Source organism: Dermacentor variabilis, chromosome 5, assembly GCF_050947875.1.
Source record: "Dermacentor variabilis isolate Ectoservices chromosome 5, ASM5094787v1, whole genome shotgun sequence".
Taxonomy (NCBI): domain Eukaryota; kingdom Metazoa; phylum Arthropoda; class Arachnida; order Ixodida; family Ixodidae; genus Dermacentor; species Dermacentor variabilis.
The window spans coordinates 148,838,310-148,856,903 of record NC_134572.1 but is presented as its reverse complement, the minus strand read 5'-3'; the positions used below and the strand labels follow the sequence as shown (position 1 = coordinate 148,856,903).

Below are 18,594 nucleotides of genomic sequence, written 5' to 3'. Positions count from 1 at the left end.
GCAGGACCTTGCGCAGTTCTTCGCGCACAATGGCCCTGATGGTCTCCTGAAGGTCGCCGGAATCCAGTCCTTGGATGGCGTACTGCGGCGTGAGCCTCTGGCGGTTATATTGCCGGGTGCGCATCTCCAGAGTTTTCTCGATCGTCGATGCCTCTGCAGAAAACTCAGCAACGGTCTTTGGCGGGTTACGAATAAGTCCCGCGAAAAGTTCTTGCTTGACGCCCCGCATCAGGAAGCGGACTTTTTTCTCCTCTGTCATTTCCGGATCGGCGTGCCGGAAAAGACGGGCCATCTCCTCCATGAAGATTGTGATCGTCTCGTTTGGCAGCTGCACTCTGGTTTCTAGTAGTGCTTGGGCTCGCTCTTTTCACACAACGCTTGTAAACGTTTGCAAGAAGCCGCTTCGGAACAGGTCCCACGTCGTTAAGGTGGCTTCTCGATTCTCGAACCAGGTCCTGGCGGCGTCTTCCAGTGCGAAATAGACATGCCGCAGCTTGTAGTCGCTGTCCCAACTGTTAAACTTAGTGACCCTCTCGTACGTCTCGAGCCAGGTTTCCGGGTCCTCGAATGTTATCCGCGGAACGTCGGAGGTTCCTTGGGCTGCTGCAGCACGATGGGGGACGCTGGGACTGCCATTGGGGTTGCCTTGGCCACAATCTTCTTGGTCTTCTCAGGTAGAAGTCCGTGCTCCGGGGGCAGTTGTTGAAGACGGCGGCTTGCTCGATGCTCCGGGACTACGTTGGCGTTCTCTTTGCGGTCCGGGCTTGGATCTCGGCTTGTCGGGGGCGTCCGGTACATGAACGAAAAGCACCTCCACCAGATGTCACATGGTAGTGACGTTGAAGAACACAGTAGCAAATACTGTGAAAGACAAAACTAACTTTTATTGGGCGAACCTGTGCCCACAAAAACAGGCTACACTTATAGCACAGCGATAGCGGCAAACACGGTCGGCGATCGTCGAAAATCTGATCAGCGGGTCAAGCGCGTCGGCTTTTATAGAACAGTCATCGAATGTTCCAGACTAATCGTTTGGACCCGCGGGCCTTCCACAAAGTTCTACACCATTCGCGTCAGGTGATGAAATCAGATAACATAAGGTTCGGCGACAACAGACAGCGGATAGAAGCATCGATAACTCTCCAGAAACTTCTTTTACATGCAGGTGCGTCTTGCGCTGTGCGATAACATTTGTTAGGCGGCGAAACGTGGTCGCCCGATAAAGTTAAGTGCATGTGGCAATAACAAATGCAAACATAATAAATAGAATTCAATGGGCTTGACGGCCGGATTGAGAAAATATGATTTAGCAGCCTGGAAAATGCAACAGCGAGGAATGTATCAACGGGATTTCACTACATGGCAAGTTGATTCTTACTTTTGTTTTAGCCATAATCTACTGCAATTCTGTAAATAGACACACCTAATTAAATACCACTTTTATGCTTTATCTCATTAGATTGCCTCTATATGTAGATAGTGCCAATTGTTTTGTTATTCTTGACACACTGGAGAAATAAGCCAGAAAATTTGTGAACTTAATAACGGTGCGCGTGATGAACAATAACTATAATGCCATTTGACAGTAAGATGCTGCAGCAAACACAAAGGCATTGTTTAACATAGATGGATATATATCAATTATAAATTAATGTGAAAAATTTCCCATTAGTCTTGCTATGTTGAGTGTTCTCTCTGATGCTTGACTGATTGGAGCTATTCTGCGAAATGCACAGTGTTGCATAAACATGATCACATCTGTTCGTTTTACCAGAAAGCCGAGAACATAAAATCTGGATTTAGTTACAGCGCGTGCGCATGAGTAGTGATGGACCCAGCGTAAAAATTTTCCTGTGAGCAAGTAACAAGAATAGAGTGACGTTAATTACACTCAGGTTAATTTGATGTTTTGGTTAATTAGATCCCAGCTAAATATCCCAGCCGGTGCGCATGCATTTTTGTGGGTCCGAACATTCGTTATTTTCCATATAATTAGCCTAAAAAAGGCACGCGATTCTAACACATGGCTTTCTTTTTCAAGGAAATTTGGCTGAATATTGCCTTCACGGTGCAATCGGATACAAAACCAAAACTATCTTTGTGGTGTTTGTATGCTTTACCACATAACACAAATGTACAACAATGAAGCTGACTTTTAAAATCGCGCAGCGAAGATTAATTTGGTAAACCGGTTCCCATTGTGTAACACACATTTTCCTTGCTAAAAAGTTATGTGCATGTTGGATTTACATTTTGTTCAGTAGCTTTATTGTAATATCTACATTAGCTTTTTTTTACTCCGGACACATAGAAAGAGGTTGTGCATTTTATTTGGGGGCACGTTAGATTCTAGCAAGTGCTGCCAAATGAATTGGTGGTGTGTTTTGACATTTTTTATGCATTTGTTTCATTCGACCCGCCGGATAATTCGATCAATTTTGTTAGTCTTGTCAGGGTCAAATTAATGAAAGTCGACTGTACTGCCATAATGCATATACATGAAAACATTTTGACAACTTTGCACATTTGCTGCTTAAAGATCAAAAAGTCTATAAATGTCATTACACTGTGGGTCATGTGTGAAGCTGCCGCACTAAGAGCGGTCAAGTTTCCAATCAGTCTCGTTTCATTTGTTCATATCTCATGCGGATATTACTGATTTTTCGTGTTCATTATTTTGCTGCAGTGAAAAATCGGTGGTTCATATGACAGTGTTAGGCTGATTACACATAAAGTGACAACCCCAGTTTCTCAGTTTTCCTAATGCTGCATTGCTCAGTGTTGGCACGCTCATTGTTTGCACACTCACCTTGCTCTAATCTTGGCTGAAAAACTCTTTGCAGCCAGTGGTTAGATCAGATACTATTACCTGGTGTACACCTTGCTCACGATAGTAGCATGGCTGGTGCACAGTCTAAAACAGATGCGCTAACATGGACTAACACCACAGCAAAATGCATTGTGTGCAGTTTCTATTAACAGCGATCTTTTTTATTTGGGCTCTACAAATGTGAGTGATTGACAAAGGTCTTATTTATTGATACAGTATTGTAGGTACCAGTGCCCGAAAACATCATTCACCATGTACATTCGTGAATGCAAGTCACAAATATAATACACAAGTTTTTACTTGAATGCTGGTTTTGTCACCTTTGATCATGCCTAGTTCTTGTGTTGGTTTTTTTATGTGTCTTGGAATTTGTGGCATTAATTAATAGTACGGCCATCTCATCTCATCTCATATTCTGTCCCTCGTAACTTCTTTCTCAGCACTCCCTGTGTTATCTAGATCACAGTGATTGACTAGTTTTCGAAGTTACTTTTTTTGTAAGACGTGAAAATTTTGCCAACTGTCTTGTTTTATTACTACTTATTTTCTTCTCTTCTCTTACTGTATGCAACAATTTCAGATATGCACGTATCGGAAAGATGTCCTCAGTGTGGGGGTGCAATCCTTCTAACGTTGGATATGCCAGAGGCTGTGGATGCCCTTTCATATCTTTCTGCAAGTGCTCCAGAAAACATAAGGTTGGTCTGTAGTTGGCCAGGTTGTTTGTTCACAGTAGCCCGCCGTGATTGCACAATGGCTATGGTGTTGGGCTGCTGAGCACGATGTTGCAGGATTGAATCCCGGCCACGGTGACCGCATTTCGATGGGGGCGAAATGCGAAAACACACATGTACTTAGATTTAGGTGCACATTAAAGAACCCCAGGTAGTAAAAATTTCCGGAGTCCTCCACTAAGGCGTGCCTCATAATCAGAAAGTGGTTTTGTCACGCAAAACTCCATAATCTGATTTTTTGTTCACAGTAAAGTGTGTGGCAGGGTAGCAGATTCAAAAATAAGGGCACAGTAAGCACTCCTCTTCTTCAGAAAGACACTAAAGAGGACTACGATTAAACCTCACTGTAGTAAAGGTGCATCCAACACAAAAATACCTTCATCATATCCAATATTTATTATAAGCATACATTCCTTTAATGTAAATATTTAAGATTTACTTTTGTTATATCCGATAATACAGAGAGTACATGATATTTGTGTTCGTTATACGGAGGTTCGACTGCGTTAAGTTAAAGAAAGCACTGAAACAGTTTTGGACACAGTAAGAAAATGTTCATGATATGTAAACAATGCTGCTGTGAACATGTGAACGAAATATTGTTTCTTTGCATGCAACAGGGAATGTAATATCTTGCATGATAGATTGTAAGTGAAGCCCAGCTTGGTGCCAGCCATTCGGCACACACTTTCACACCTTTCCAGATATTCTGAAAAACTTGGGAGTGATGATTGTTAGTGCATCCTGCGATGGTGTTCTTCAGGGATCACTTTTGGGCACAATCACTTCTTGCGAGATTTCGCATGACTCGGTAGTGTATGATTTGGATACTGTGCCTTTGGCTTCATACTTTTGTCACTTCTTTCTTATCATCCCCTTCAGGCATCAATTCTGTCAATAGAAAATTTGATTTTGCAAAGCATTTCATGCACCTTATATGGATGCACGCATGTGGTAAACGCATGCATAGAGAGAGAGAGTGAGTAGTAATTGTAGATGGTCAAATAATAATGCCCCTGTTGAGAGCATGAAAAAAATGCAGCTTTTACCATGTTAAAAATAGTTGAATTTTTTCATAAAATCATGCTTTTTAACATTTTTTTCTATAGCGAAAGTTTGACCATCAGAAAGGCTTCCAATTCTTCATCTGTTGGTCAAGCAGCACAAGGTAAGCCTGCGTCTACATTCTCCACAGTGTTGATGTAGATTCACTATGTCGTCAATACCTCATTGAACTTGCAATGGTTACAATTGCAGTTCGTAAGTGCGAAACTCGTTAAATCGGTCAGGTTTGGACTTAGGTAATGCTTTATATTTCTAATACCTTTGTAACAGCGGGTGGTTTTCGTGCTTTTTAATGCAGTGAGAGTTGATATGAACACACATATTTGCTGCTACACAGCAGATTCGAATTTCATTTGAACCCAAGGGCTAGTTTGCTCAATGAGGCTTCAACTTCATGAATTAGTCATACTTATTTAATAGTACAAGAAGTACAAGAAGAAACAGTTACACTAATATTTTATTGTTTTTTGTTTTATTGTCAGATGTATAGTTTAGTGTTATTTATGGTTTTGTATTGCCTTTTTGCTTCTAAGCCAATTCTGTTATTCATTGATATTTACATACAGTTCTTTTGTCGTGTTCTGATTTGTGCCGTATTCTATGAAACAATTTGTTATGTACCTACCCAGTTATGATATCTCTGGGATTGCAGTATTAAGAAATAAGTAAATTTGAAACATCATTAGTGTGCACATTTTTTCTCCACAGTATATTACAGATAGTGGTTATGATGGTTTACAACATTGCAGACATTTTTATGAAAAGTAAATTTGACACAATTCATGGAATAATCGTTGGTTCATTTTAAATCTGTCTACAAATGTTTACAAGAGCTTTTCTTCGTGTTGTTGGGGGGAATTCTGAAGCTTCACATGATGCATTTAAAAGGCCTATGGTTTGTACACTGCGAGTCATCCTAAAGCAGGTCTAAAATAATGCACACAGGTCTTGTAAAATAATATAAATTGGAAAGAAACCCAGTCATGTTATGTCATGATACTCATTATTGTACCTCGCTCATGGTTGTCATTTTTACGTTTGGTGACGCTAACTATTTACGCAGTTCTTACGCAAGCTATTAGCACTTTGAAGTTTATTTTCTAGCAGTAATTGCAGCCTTTCATATCTGCTTTGTGTTTCGGTTCCTCCAGTCATTGTCAGCTGTTCAACCGGGATTACACTACCGCAATGCTGAACTCGAGTTATGCTGTCACTCGCAGATAACGTTTCCGAGGAGAGCATCGAGACTGTGACGCCAGACCAGCACAGCAGCCTACATCGGCCGGGTTTCCGGAAAAGCGCGAGCGACATCACCATCCTAAGTAACCCCAGCCAAAGCAGCATTATGGTCATTTCTACCACTTCTGCGCACGATGGGGGTGCGGAAAATGCGCGAGAGAATGATAAGACAATGTCTCCGTAAGGACCCTTCTTCTCATGCTTTCCTAGCTGACAACCTCGTGCCTTTTTTTTTTTTTTTTTTTATGAGCTGACTGTACTTGTCAAGTTCTGTAGAACTTTCTTTTGGGCTAGTGGTTCATACTCGATGCAGTCACCATAGCATTAACATGACATACGCATGAAAATATACAGGACACACACTAGCATTTGCTAATGTAGCATTCATCCTGTCAAATTTCTTGTGTATGTTGTTTTAATGCTGTGGTTAATATGTACTTTTTGTCAGGCTCAGTTGCTTTAAAACAAAAAAAGAAAAGTGAGGGCTGTCACAGAAGTATAATTTTACTGCCATTTTTTTTAACATTTTGTTAGCTGATCACCTGCTCAGCACTTGCAATCACTTGAATTTTGCTTAGCTCATTGCTGTGATTTGTTGCCATGGTTAACCATTGCTGTGGTAACCTTGTATGTACCATATCTACTGACATAATGATAGCGCTTTTTCGTCAAAAAAATTGCCGCTAATTCAGGGGTCCGATCATTGTGCGAGTTAAATTTCCCACGAAAAGAAAAAATTTTTTTTTCATCCCACTGCGGGATGACGACAGGTCAACAAACAGGTGGCTGCCGCTGTAACAGTCCGGGACACCAAAACAAATATGACGACTGGTGGAGCAAGCCGGACGCACCGAACGCAATTTTCTTTTCTTTTCTTGAGTACATTACGCTCATTGAAACAGTTTCTTCTGTATCAGTAATGAATAGTATTGTTAATATCCGCAAGTCTGTGACAATAATGTAGCCATGTCCACTTTGAGGGCATAGAAACATAGATGGGTGTGCTTAGCTGCCAGTGACATAGAAACACATGGTGGGCATGCTGCAGAAACTGCGGCATTTGTCTTCACTACTATCCTAATACGGCACATTTTCGCTAAAGGTGGGCGAATATCTTAGCTGTGTTACAAGCGCCGGCGTATGAATAGGGTACACTTCTAACGTATCAGTGTAAACGCGGCTACTAGTTGCCGCTCGCGATTTGTTGCGTGCCCACGAGTGCAGACAAGAAGAATCGAAAGGCGCCTTTGTTGTTGTTGTTGTTGTTGACCACAACCATTATAATGCCTACAAATAATAAAGCCAAGTCAAGCTTGGATGTAGCTTTTTTTTTTTTTTTTCATGGAAGTGTGGAAAGTGATGAAAAGAATAAAATGGGGCATCTGCTTAAGAATGTTTGGTGCATGCAGACCACTTGGTATTTCTTGAAGAGTTCTTCGCATAGCATTCGACAGCATTTGACAGATGTTAAGCGCGATCATCATTAGCTTGACTTGGCACACAACATATTGCTGCGGTAAGTTTGGGGTGCGATCATTACACAGGAAAGAAAAAAATTGAATCTTGATGACAAAATTCAGGGGTGCGATCATTATGCGAGTGCGATCATTATGCAAGTAAATACGGTAACTCGAAGGCAGGATGAAAGAGCAGCCTACTTTGTTAATGGTGGCACTGAGATTATGTTTTAGTGGCCCTGTATAATTATGTTTCCCAACCAGAATTAAACAGTGATGTATGTGGTGCCGTTAGTCTTCACTGTAGTGTGGTTGCATTGTTTATAGGGTGGGCATGCTAATTCACTTTCGTTCAAATTGCATTTGGGTTCATTAACTTTAGTCACGCATTGGTGTCCCTTATGGTCACTTTTGCTACAGCCTTACTGTTTACAATGGTGGGCTTATATCCTGGCTTTGTTACAGTGGCGATATCAGTTAAAAATAAATGTGTTTGCACTTGAATTCTTTGTCACCACTCTCGGCACTTAAAAACTTTAATGAGCATTTAAGAATCATGGCAACTTCCGCACAAATGCTTGAGGCAACTACCGTGTATACTCATGTAAGGGCCGCGCTGTTTTTTCTAATATCTTGGCTGGGTGCAGTCCTTACACAAATCAGGCTGATGACGGTGCGCTAAAGGTTCGCACTGTTTCTGCAACTGTAGCGGAGGCTGAGAGAGGTGAAAATGGGCATAACGCTGAAGTAAACAACCTCAGATGCCAGCCTATCGTCCCTGACCAGTGCTGATCCAAACAGGGCTCCCTTCTCTGAAGGTGAAATGCCACCGATCTGACTAGAAACAATGCCAACACAGCCAAGACGACGCACCATACGAAGAAATAACGTCGTGGTGGCCAAATTGAAAAAATTCTATATGTCCCGTATGAAAGTGAAGTGAGATACTTTCCGGCAGCATGTTCTTAATTTTTTCCAAAACTTACTCGAGGGCGACTCTTACGTGAATACATACGGTATATGAAAAATGTATAAGGTTTGATGATGCAAACTCCCACGTATGAGCATGTTGAGGGCTGAGGGGAACACAAAGCAAGTGCTGCTGCAGTAATGGCTATAACGACATTGTAACAAGCGGCCTGTTTTACAATGCAGCACTCAAATGAGGATTGTAACACCACAATTACTCATAGTTGCTCACTAGAATTGAGGCCATTGACCATGACCTTGGCTATCACGTGTGATTTAAGTTCTTGTTAGTACTACAGCCAAGTATTTGCAGTAGTTTCCACGACATCATGAAAAGTTTGTACAAAAATTAACTTTTAAAGAGGTAAGAAGTTGGTAATGGAAGTCCGTGTGTTTAACATGAATCTCATGACTGTGGTTCTTAGAACGCTTTGTGGGGACAAGCGACCATCATCTAGAATTCTGCTGTAGCCTGCTTGGTTTAGGGATGTGACTTGTGCAATCATGGTTGATGTGTGACACGTGTACTTATCTTTATCGGGCGACCACGTTTCGCCGCTTAACAAATGTAATCGCACAGCGCGGGAAGCGCCTGCATGTATCCGACGTTTCTGGAAAGTTATCGATGCTTCTACCCGGCTGTCTGTTGTCGCCGAACCTTGTGTTATCTGATTTCATCACGTAATGCGAATGGTGTAGAACTTTGTGGAAGGCACGCGGGTCCGAACGATTAGTCTGGAACATTCGACGACTGCTCTATAAAAGCCGACGCGCTTGACCCGCAGATCAGATTTTCGACGATCGCCGAGCGTGTTCGCCGCTATCGTTGTGCTATAAGTGTAGCCTGTTTTGTGGGCACAGGTTCGCCCAATAAAAGTTAGTTTTCTCGTTCACAGTATTGCTACTGTGTTATTCAACGTCACCACCACGTGACATCTGGTGGAGGTGCTTTGCGTTCATGCACCGGACGCCCCCACAAAGCCGTGACCCAAGCCCTCACTCGGAAGACACCAACGTCGACAAGAACCAGCGAGGTAGCCGCAGGCTGCAAGGACTGCCCCCGGAGCACGGACTTTTGCCCGAGACGACTAGGAGGATGGCCACCAAGTCCACCCCAATGGCAGCACCAGCGTCACCCGTCGTGCTGCAGCAGCCCAGGGAGCCTCCGACGTTCCGCGGTTCAACATTCGAGGACCCGGAAACCTGGCTCGAGACGTACGAGAGGGTCGCTGCATTTAACAGCTGGAACGGCGACGACAAACTGCGACATGTCTTCTTCGCATTGGAAGACGCTGCCAGGACGTGGTTCGAGAACAGAGAAGCCACGTTAACGACCTGGGACCTTTTCCGAAGCGGCTTCCTACAGACATTCACAAGCGTCGTACGCCGAGAACGAGCCCAAGCACTACTGGAAACCCGAGTGCAGCTGCCCAACGAGACCACCGCGATTTTTACAGAAGAAATGAGCCGCCTATTTCGCCACGCCGACCCGGAAATGTCCGAAGAAAAGAAAGTCCGGCTACTAATGCGTGGTGTTAAGGAGGAACTTTTCGCCGGTATGGTACGAAACCCACCGAAGACCGTCGACGAGTTTCTTCGCGAGGCCACTAGCATCGAGAAGACACTCGAGATGCGAAACCGGCAATTCGACCGCCGCACCAACTCTACAAACTATGCCGGAGTTCAATCACTGGCCTCCGACGACCTGCGCGAGGCTATCAGGGCAGTCGTACGAGAGGAGCTTCAGAAGATCTTCCCGTCGTCGCAGCCTCAAGTGGCCTCGATCGCTGACATCGTCAAAGATGAGGTTCAGCGGTCACTTGGAGTTCCGGAGGTGCAACCTCAATTACCGCAACCCCAACCCGAAGCGATAACCTACGCTGCCGTCGTACACCGTCAAGGCCCTCCTCCGCGACCACGCCAGGGCCCTGTAACGCCGCAATTCCGTCGACCACCGCCGCCGCCGCCGACAGCGCGCCCACCCGTCGCCCAGCGGAGCTACCCGAGGAAGACCGACGTTTGGCGCGCTCCTGACCACCGCCCGCTCTGCTACCACTGCGGAGAAGCGGGTCACGTCTACCGACGATGTCCATACCGGGAAATGGGACTGCGAGGTTTCGCCGTCAACGCTCCGTGCCCGCAGCAAGGTGAACGCCCTTGCGATATCGCTGACTACCTGGCGGCTACTCAGTGGAGCTCTCGACGACCGTCGCGTTCACCATCACCAGGCCGCTACCTGTCGCCGCAGCGCCGACCATACACTGGCCCAGCCCGGGGCCGGTCAGCGAGCCCATATCCGGAAAACTAAAAGCAGCAACCGATGGAGGTGCGGTTGCTGTCCGTCGAACTGTCGAAGATCCTCCGCCGCCGACGAAGACGCCGAAAAAACTACCTCGACGACATAACGACACGCCGCCGTCCCGACGAAGTCTGGAAGAAAAGAATGCGACGACGAAAGACTACCTGACGACGTCACATACCAGCCACAGGTCAACGCGACGCAGTCGTGATCCGACGCCAAGACCGAACTGTAATGCAAGACAAAGAGCCACCGACCTCGACGTGCTTCTCGACGGCCACGCAGTCACCGCCTTAGTCGACACAGGGGCTGATTACTCCGTCATGAGTGGACACATCGCCGCCCAGTTGAAGAAAGTTAAGACTACGTGGGAAGGCCCCCAAATTCGTACCGCCGGAGGACACCTCATAACGCCGACTGGAATGTGCACGGCAAGAATTACCATTCACGACCGGACTTACCCTGTCACCTTCGTTATCCTCCAACAGTGTTCACGAGACGTCATTCTCGGCATGGACTTCCTCAACCAACACGACGCAGTCATCGACCTGAAGTCGAAGTCAATAACTCTGTCGGAAGACCATGCGATACCGTCGGAGAACCCTCGTAGTCACCACGCCTTGAGTGTGCTCGAAGATCAAGTGAGCATCCCACCTCGCTCCAGCATTGTTATTTCGGTCGGCACCGAAACACCCGCTGACGTAGAAGGTGTCATCGAAGGCGACCAACGTCTACTGCTAGACCGTGAAATTTGCGTCGCAAGAGGGATCGCTCGACTGCACGGAGGAAGCACGAAAGTGTTGCTGACAAACTTCAGCCAGGAGTTCAAGCACATCAACAAGGGCACGACGATCGCGTACATTGAAGAAATTCTGGAAACAAGTAATGCGTTTGTCCTCTCGGATTCCGCCGCATCTACCCCGACGACCATGGTTCCCGAACCGGACTACGACATTAATCCAAATCTCCCTATGATTAAGCAACAGCAGCTCAGAAGTCTGCTCCGACGATACAAAGGCTGCTTTTCAACGTCATCGAGGATTCGACAAACACCAGTCGCCAAGCATCGCATAATCACCGAGGAATGCGCTCGACCACTCTGTCAGAGCCCTTACCGAGTTTCGCCGCGAGAACATGAAGCTATAAGAGAACAAGTCGACGAAATGCTGCGCGAGGACATCATCCAGCCGTCGAAAAGCCCGTGGGCATCCCCTGTTGTCCTGGTGAAGAAAAAGGACGGAACCCTTCGTTTCTGCGTCGATTATCGTCGTCTGAACAAGATCACGAAGAAGGACGTATACCCTTACCCACGGATAGACGACGCATTGGATCGGCTCTGCAACGCTAAATACTTCTCCTCGATGGACCTCAAGTCTGGCTATTGGCAGATAGAAGTCGACGAAAAAGATCGCGAAAAGACGGCCTTCATCACCCCAGACGGCCTCTACGAGTTCAAGGTCATGCCATTCGGACTGTGCTCGGCACCTGCAACGTTTCAGCGCGTCATGGACACGGTGTTAGCCGGACTGAAGTGGCAGACGTGCCTTGTTTACCTGGATGACGTCGTTGTCTTCGCCAGAAATTTCGACGATCACCTTAGGCGGCTTGCGACAGTGTTAGAAGCCATCAAGTCATCAGGGCTCACTCTGAAGCCAGAAAAGTGCCGCTTCGCTTATGATGAGCTTCTATTCCTAGGCCACGTCATCAGCAAATCCGGAGTACGCCCCGACCCGCAGAAAACAGCTGCCATCGCAAAGTTCCCGCAGCCCACCGACAAAAAGGCAGTGCGTAGATTTCTTGGCATGTGTGCCTACTACAGGCGATTTGTCAAGGACTTTTCAAGCATTGCTGAGCCGCTAACACAGCTAACTAAATGTGACGTCGAGTTCAAGTGGGAAACGCCACAGGCTGATGCATTTCAAGATCTCAAACGACGCATGCAGTCGCCGCCCGTACTTGCGCACTTCGACGAGCACGCCGATACTGAAATACACACTGACGCCAGTAGCCTAGGCCTTCGGTGCCGTCCTAGTCCAGAGAAAAGATGGACATGAACACGTGATAGCTTACGCTAGCCGATCATTGTCAAAAGCAGAAGACAATTATTCTACGACCGAAAAGGAATGCCTCGCCATCGTTTGGGCCACAGCGAAATTTCGCCCTTACCTATATGGCAGGCCATTCAAGGCGGTCAGCGATCATCACGCGTTGTGTTGGCTAGCTAACCTAAAAGACCCTTCAGGACGGCTGGCACGGTGGAGCCTCAGGCTACAAGAATACGACATCACTGTAACCTACAAGTCCGGACGAAAACACTCAGATGCCAATTGCCTATCCCGCGCCCTCATTGACCCGCCGCCGCAAGGTGACGAGGATGACGACGCCTTCCTTGGAATAATAAGCGCGGAAGACTTCGCCGAACAGCAACGAGGAGACTCGGAGCTAAAAGCCCTAGTCGAGTATTTGGAAGGGCACACCGACATTGTCCCAAGGGCATTTAAGCGTGGATTATCTTCGTTCACGCTTCAAAACAACCTACTCGTGAAGAAGAACTTCTCACCAGTCTTGTTGTTCCGTCGGCGCTATGTCCAGAACTACTGCACGCCCTACATGACGATCCGACCGCTGGGCACCTCGGTTTCTCCCGGACGCTATCGAGGATACAAGAAAGGTATTACTGGCCGCGCCTAACCGCCGATGTCGCCCGTTACGTCAAGACATGCCGCGACTGTCAGCGACGCAAGACACCACCGACAAGACCAGCGGGATTACTACAGCCGATCCAGTCTCCTTACCGACCTTTTCAGCAGATCGGGATGGACTTGTTGGGACCGTTTCCGACATCAGCTTCCGGAAATAAGTGGATTGTCGTGGCGACGGACTATCTCACCCGCTTCGCTGAAACTAAAGCTCTACCGAAAGGCAGCGCAGCCGAAGTGGCTAAATTTTTCGTCGGGAACATCCTGCTGCGACATGGTGCTCCAGAAGTCCTCATCACCGACAGAGGAACGGCTTTTACAGCAGAGCTCACCCAAGCCATTCTGCAATACAGCCAGACAAGCCACAGGAGGACAACTGCCTACCACCCGCAGACGAATGGTCTCACAGAGCGCCTCAACAAGACCCTCGCCGACATGCTAGCAATGTACGTCGACGTCGAGCACAAGACGTGGGACGCGGTCCTGCCGTACGTGACCTTTGCATACAACACGGCGGTGCAAGAAACAACACAGATCACGCCGTTTAAGCTGGTTTACGGCAGGAACCCGACGACGACGCTCGACGCCATGCTGCCGCACGTCACTGACGAGGAAAATCTTGACGTCGCTACCTATCTCCAGCGCGCCGAAGAAGCCCGACAGCTCGCCCGCCTGCGAATCAAGAACCAGCAGAGGAGCGACAGCCGACACTAAAACCTCCGACGACGCTTCGTCGAGTACCAGCCCGGTGACCGTGTTTGGGTTTGGACCCCTATACGCCGACGAGGACTGAGCGAGAAGCTTTTGCGTCGCTATTTCGGACCGTACAGGATCATCCGACGTATTGGCGCACTGGACTATGAGGTCGTGCCAGACGGCATTTCGCTATCACAGCGGCGCCGCTCACGACCTGAAATAGTCCACGTTGTGCGACTCAAGCCGTACTACCAGCGTTAATGAACTTTGGGACTTTGCGTAACTGACCTTTGGACTTTGTTTCTTTTTGTTGTTTTGTTACTTATGTTACTTAGTGCCCTTTTGTGTTTCGCTCTCTTATATTTATAGCATCGGGACGATGCTTTTTAAGAGGGGGGTATTGACACGTGTACTTATCTTTATCGGGCGACCACGTTTCGCTGCTTAACAAATGTAATCGCACAGCGCGGGAAGCGCCTGCATGTATCCGACGTTTCTGGAAAGTTATCGATGCTTCTACCCGGCTGTCTGTTGTCGCCGAACCTTGTGTTATCTGATTTCATCATGTAACGCGAATGGTGTAGAACTTTGTGGAAGGCACGCGGGTCCGAACGATTAGTCTGTAACATTCGACGACTGCTCTATAAAAGCCGACGCGCTTGACCCGCAGATCAGATTTTCGACGATCGCCGAGCGTGTTCGCCGCTATCGTTGTGCTATAAGTGTAGCCTGTTTTGTGGGCACAGGTTCGCCCAATAAAAGTTAGTTTTCTCATTCACAGTATTGCTACTGTGTTATTCAACGTCACCACCACGTGACATGTGTTAAGTGGTAGTCGGCAGTAGTCAGAATACTTTTTATTTTGAAAGTCCATGCTTCACTATGGACATTGTCACTGTCTGTTCATAATGTTCACACGTAACAAATAAGTGCCAGCTCACCCAAATATCCTTGTACAGCGAACTGTGCACTGCTCTGGTGCTAAGAGTCTGTTGGGGTGGAAATAAAAAAGATTGTTGCTGGCTTTTTTTTTCCCCCTCAGGCCACCTACTGTTGTCCTTCCAACACTCAAGGAAATTGTTGAGGAACCTATTCTAAACATCAGCAGTAAGTCTCCTTTGCCTTGTCACATGACTCAACTTCTTTCTTGCATAACTTCTGTGTAGCTTTGTCATTTTGAAATTTCTGGTTTTAAATTTTAGCTGAAAGTCACCTCTTGCCTTCTTTTTTCTGTCCATCCTTTGTCTTCTTCTGCGTTGTAGAAACAACATGGATCACTAACTAGCCCGTTCCCACACTTTACTCCAGTTGAACGGCTCAGGTGGTTTCCTATGAAATGATTCGCATAATGAGAGGGAGAACCAGGGCCCAACCAGTTCCTTCATCTTCTGTATATAGCACTTCTTAATGGCACTTGTCCTTGTCTCCACCCAGCATGTGCTGCTGCAGTTAGAGGGGGAGGGGGTTATTCTTTAAGTGTCCACCTAGTGCACTGTCAATTTCGGCTGCCGCTGATTGGTTGGAGTTGAACTAGCGAGAAGGAAGCTGGCTGTGGGCACCTGTTTCTCCCTCGCTGGTACCTCAGTCCAGCCAATCGGCACTTCAGCAGCAGACGAAATGGGCACATTGTTTAGTTAGATGGTTACAGAACACACCCCTTGACTGTGTCTCTACTTTTGCATGGCATTCGACTTGATTTAACATGATGCTCAACATATTATATATACTGTGCTGCTTTGGTACCTCAAAACTATAATTTAGCCATGAGAAATCTAATACATAGCCGATATTAGCCTTTGGACACGCTGGAGAGAGTTTTAGGTTCTCATTTGTGGAGCGAACCAATTACTAATGAATTTGTTATTGTAATACATAACTTATACCTCAAGTAGCATATCATTTTTTTTGTATGTACTCTCCAAGGACTGAAATAGAGGTGAGCAAGTTCTAATTATCTTGATTTGGAACAGTGTTCAGGCATTATAGGGTTAATAAGAATGCCACAGTGTTGACCATCAATGTACTTCCATCACGGTTTTCTCAATATCACCCTCCATTTCTCTTTTGTTTCCCGTTTACCTTTTCCTAGTATGGAGTAGTAAGCTAAAGTGCAGTAGTATGGACCAAGCTCAATGCCTCTCTCAAATTACGTTTTTACTCTCACTTCTGAACTACAAAATTGTGAGTTCAGATCCCAGCCTTCGTGCCTGCGTTTTAGCCGGGGCAAAATGCAGAAATGCTTGTTTTCTTACGTTTAGGTTCTTGTTAACTGACCCCAGGTAATAAAAATTCTTCCGTAGCCCCCTCGCTTTGGCATCGTTTGTTGCCTGAGAGCTGATGTAGGGCATTAAAACCGGTAATTTATATCAGTCTCTTGAGCTTTTGGTGTGAGTTATATGTGCAAAAACACAGCAGTCACATGCTTCTTCTTGCACTTGTGGATCGTTTTCGTTGAGAGCCACGTTCATTCCAGGGACAGACAGCATTAGCATCGGTCACCGGAGCAGAGCGAGTGCATCAGACACCATGCTCTCGGATGCGAGCTTCAAGAGTGCCCAGAGCCAGCCCAACATGAGCCTGCAGCTGCCGGGCACCTCGGAGTCGAGCCGGCTGGAGTACTCCGTCTCGGCGTGGGACTTGTTCGACAATAGGGAGGAATTGGGCCCCGCCTGCTTCACCTGCCCAGACCACAGTGTCCTGCTGCATCTAGACGTCAACGTCTTTGCAAGGGACGAAACCTTAATGTGCTGCGTGGAGGTTTGTGCACTCTGTCCACTTTCTGCCTCTGTTCCAGAAGTTCTCAGTGCCTTTGGCATTCTGCTGCTAAGCTTAAGGCCACATGTTTGACTCGTGGCCGCTCCAGCCACAGTTCAATGAAAGTACAATGCAGAGATGGCTGTGCTCTTTAAGTTCCAGTGCGCATTAACAAAGCCACACATGGTTAAAATTAATCTCCAGTCCTATACATTAGCGCCTCTCATGTGCTCCAGTGTAGTTGATTTTGATTTTAACCACTTCCGTGCCTTGGATGAGATGGGTTTGCCCACGCATTTCTGACAAAAAAACGGCCAAGGACAAGCTCAGCTCATCAGCAGTACTTTGAATTTTTTTTGCAATGCCATGGACAAGCCTAGTTTTTTTCTTGGTGCTTAGTCAGGCTTTTGGTACAGGCAGCGCACAATCCATAGGACAGCAGTAGCGTATTTGTTCATTCTGAGGAAGCAGAAAACGTTTACAAATGGGGGTCTTTAAAAATAATTTGGCCATTTTTGGTTAGAATTCGAGATAATAACATGGCACAGAAGGAGTTAAGCGTTGTGGATTAATTGGTGGGTCAGTTCGACCAACCGACTGACCGACCGACCCAAGATATATACATGCAGTTGACTTCCATGAATTCGACCCTGACGGGATCGACAAAATTGATCGAATTATGCCACTGGTAAAATTAAACAAAATGCACAATGCATGCTGCTGATTCATTTGGCAGTATTTGCCAAATGCCAAAATTCTAACACGCCCCCATAATCAAAACGCACCCCCACCGTCTATGTGTTCAAAGTATAAAGCTAACATAGAAATGACATTAAAGCTCCAAAACAAAGTATAAGTCTAATTCACATCCAATTATTCAACAAGAAAAATGGGCAAGTCTCTAATATGTATTCCAGAATTAATCTTATGTGGCAAAGCATACAAGTGCCATAAAGGTGGTTTTGGTTTCGCATCTTACTGCACCACGCAGACAATCCACAGCATGTTCTTTCAGGAAAGAAAAAAAAGAAAGGCGAACATTATAATAAGGTAGCTATTGTAATAAGACATTGTGAGCCACAGTTATTGCTTGAAAATCTTCCTAGGGCAGGCCAAAAATGGGTGTTTACGATGGGAGATTTCTTCATGCATGTTCGGCGCATTCACTGCCTCTTAAAGGGGCACTAAAGGCAAATATTAAGTCAAGCCGTAGTGATAGTTTAGTGCTCGAGAACCTCTAAGGTGTCAATATTATCACGAACAGAGCTTTAGCAATCGAGAAATCGTGGTAAATGCAAGACACGATTAGAGACTCCCCCGGGACATACAAGTACTAGCCCAATGACAATGACAATGACAATGACAACTCGTAATAAAAACATCATTGTACTGCATTGTAAGATGAAAGAGAATGCTACTTGTCCAGTTTTATTTGATGTTTTGGAAAAAAAGAACTAAGAACTAAAAAGAACCCTTGACGACGATGCGGGCAGTCAAAAGGTTTCATTTTGTCCACACTGTGTCACTCGCACCTTCACGTTTCAGTTTCGTTATCGTGTATTGCTTCACCGGTTTTGCTGGCTTGCGAAACTCGCACAAACTGCAAGTAGCAGAAAATGCCACATCCGTATGATGTTGCGGGATTCCCGAATGGTCCACGCCACTTGACCAAGAGCAACTTCAGCGGCAAACCTAGCATTTTGTCTTCGCACAGTTTCTCCATTTTCTCCATGGCCACGCATTTTAATTTTGCGCAAAACACGGTAGCACCATCTGTCGGGCGCTGATTTACTCATCAACGGCAGTAAAGGGCGATGATGGCATATGCAACGTCACCACTCCCCCACTCGGC

The 18,594-nt window shown here is 46.2% G+C and overlaps 1 protein-coding gene across 2 annotated transcripts in view; it reads left to right on the top strand.

Annotated features, from left to right (window-relative positions):
* Positions 1-18,594, top strand: part of LOC142583227 (serine/threonine-protein kinase 11-interacting protein) — a 97,612-nt gene that overhangs the window by 60,481 nt on the left and 18,537 nt on the right. For both annotated transcript variants that reach the window (XM_075693598.1, XM_075693599.1), the window contains 5 exons: positions 3,411-3,528; positions 4,674-4,732; positions 5,850-6,048; positions 15,031-15,095; positions 16,462-16,745. In XM_075693598.1, the coding sequence (XP_075549713.1) occupies positions 3,411-3,528; positions 4,674-4,732; positions 5,850-6,048; positions 15,031-15,095; positions 16,462-16,745 (725 nt within the window). The remainder of the gene's footprint in view (positions 1-3,410; positions 3,529-4,673; positions 4,733-5,849; positions 6,049-15,030; positions 15,096-16,461; positions 16,746-18,594) is intronic.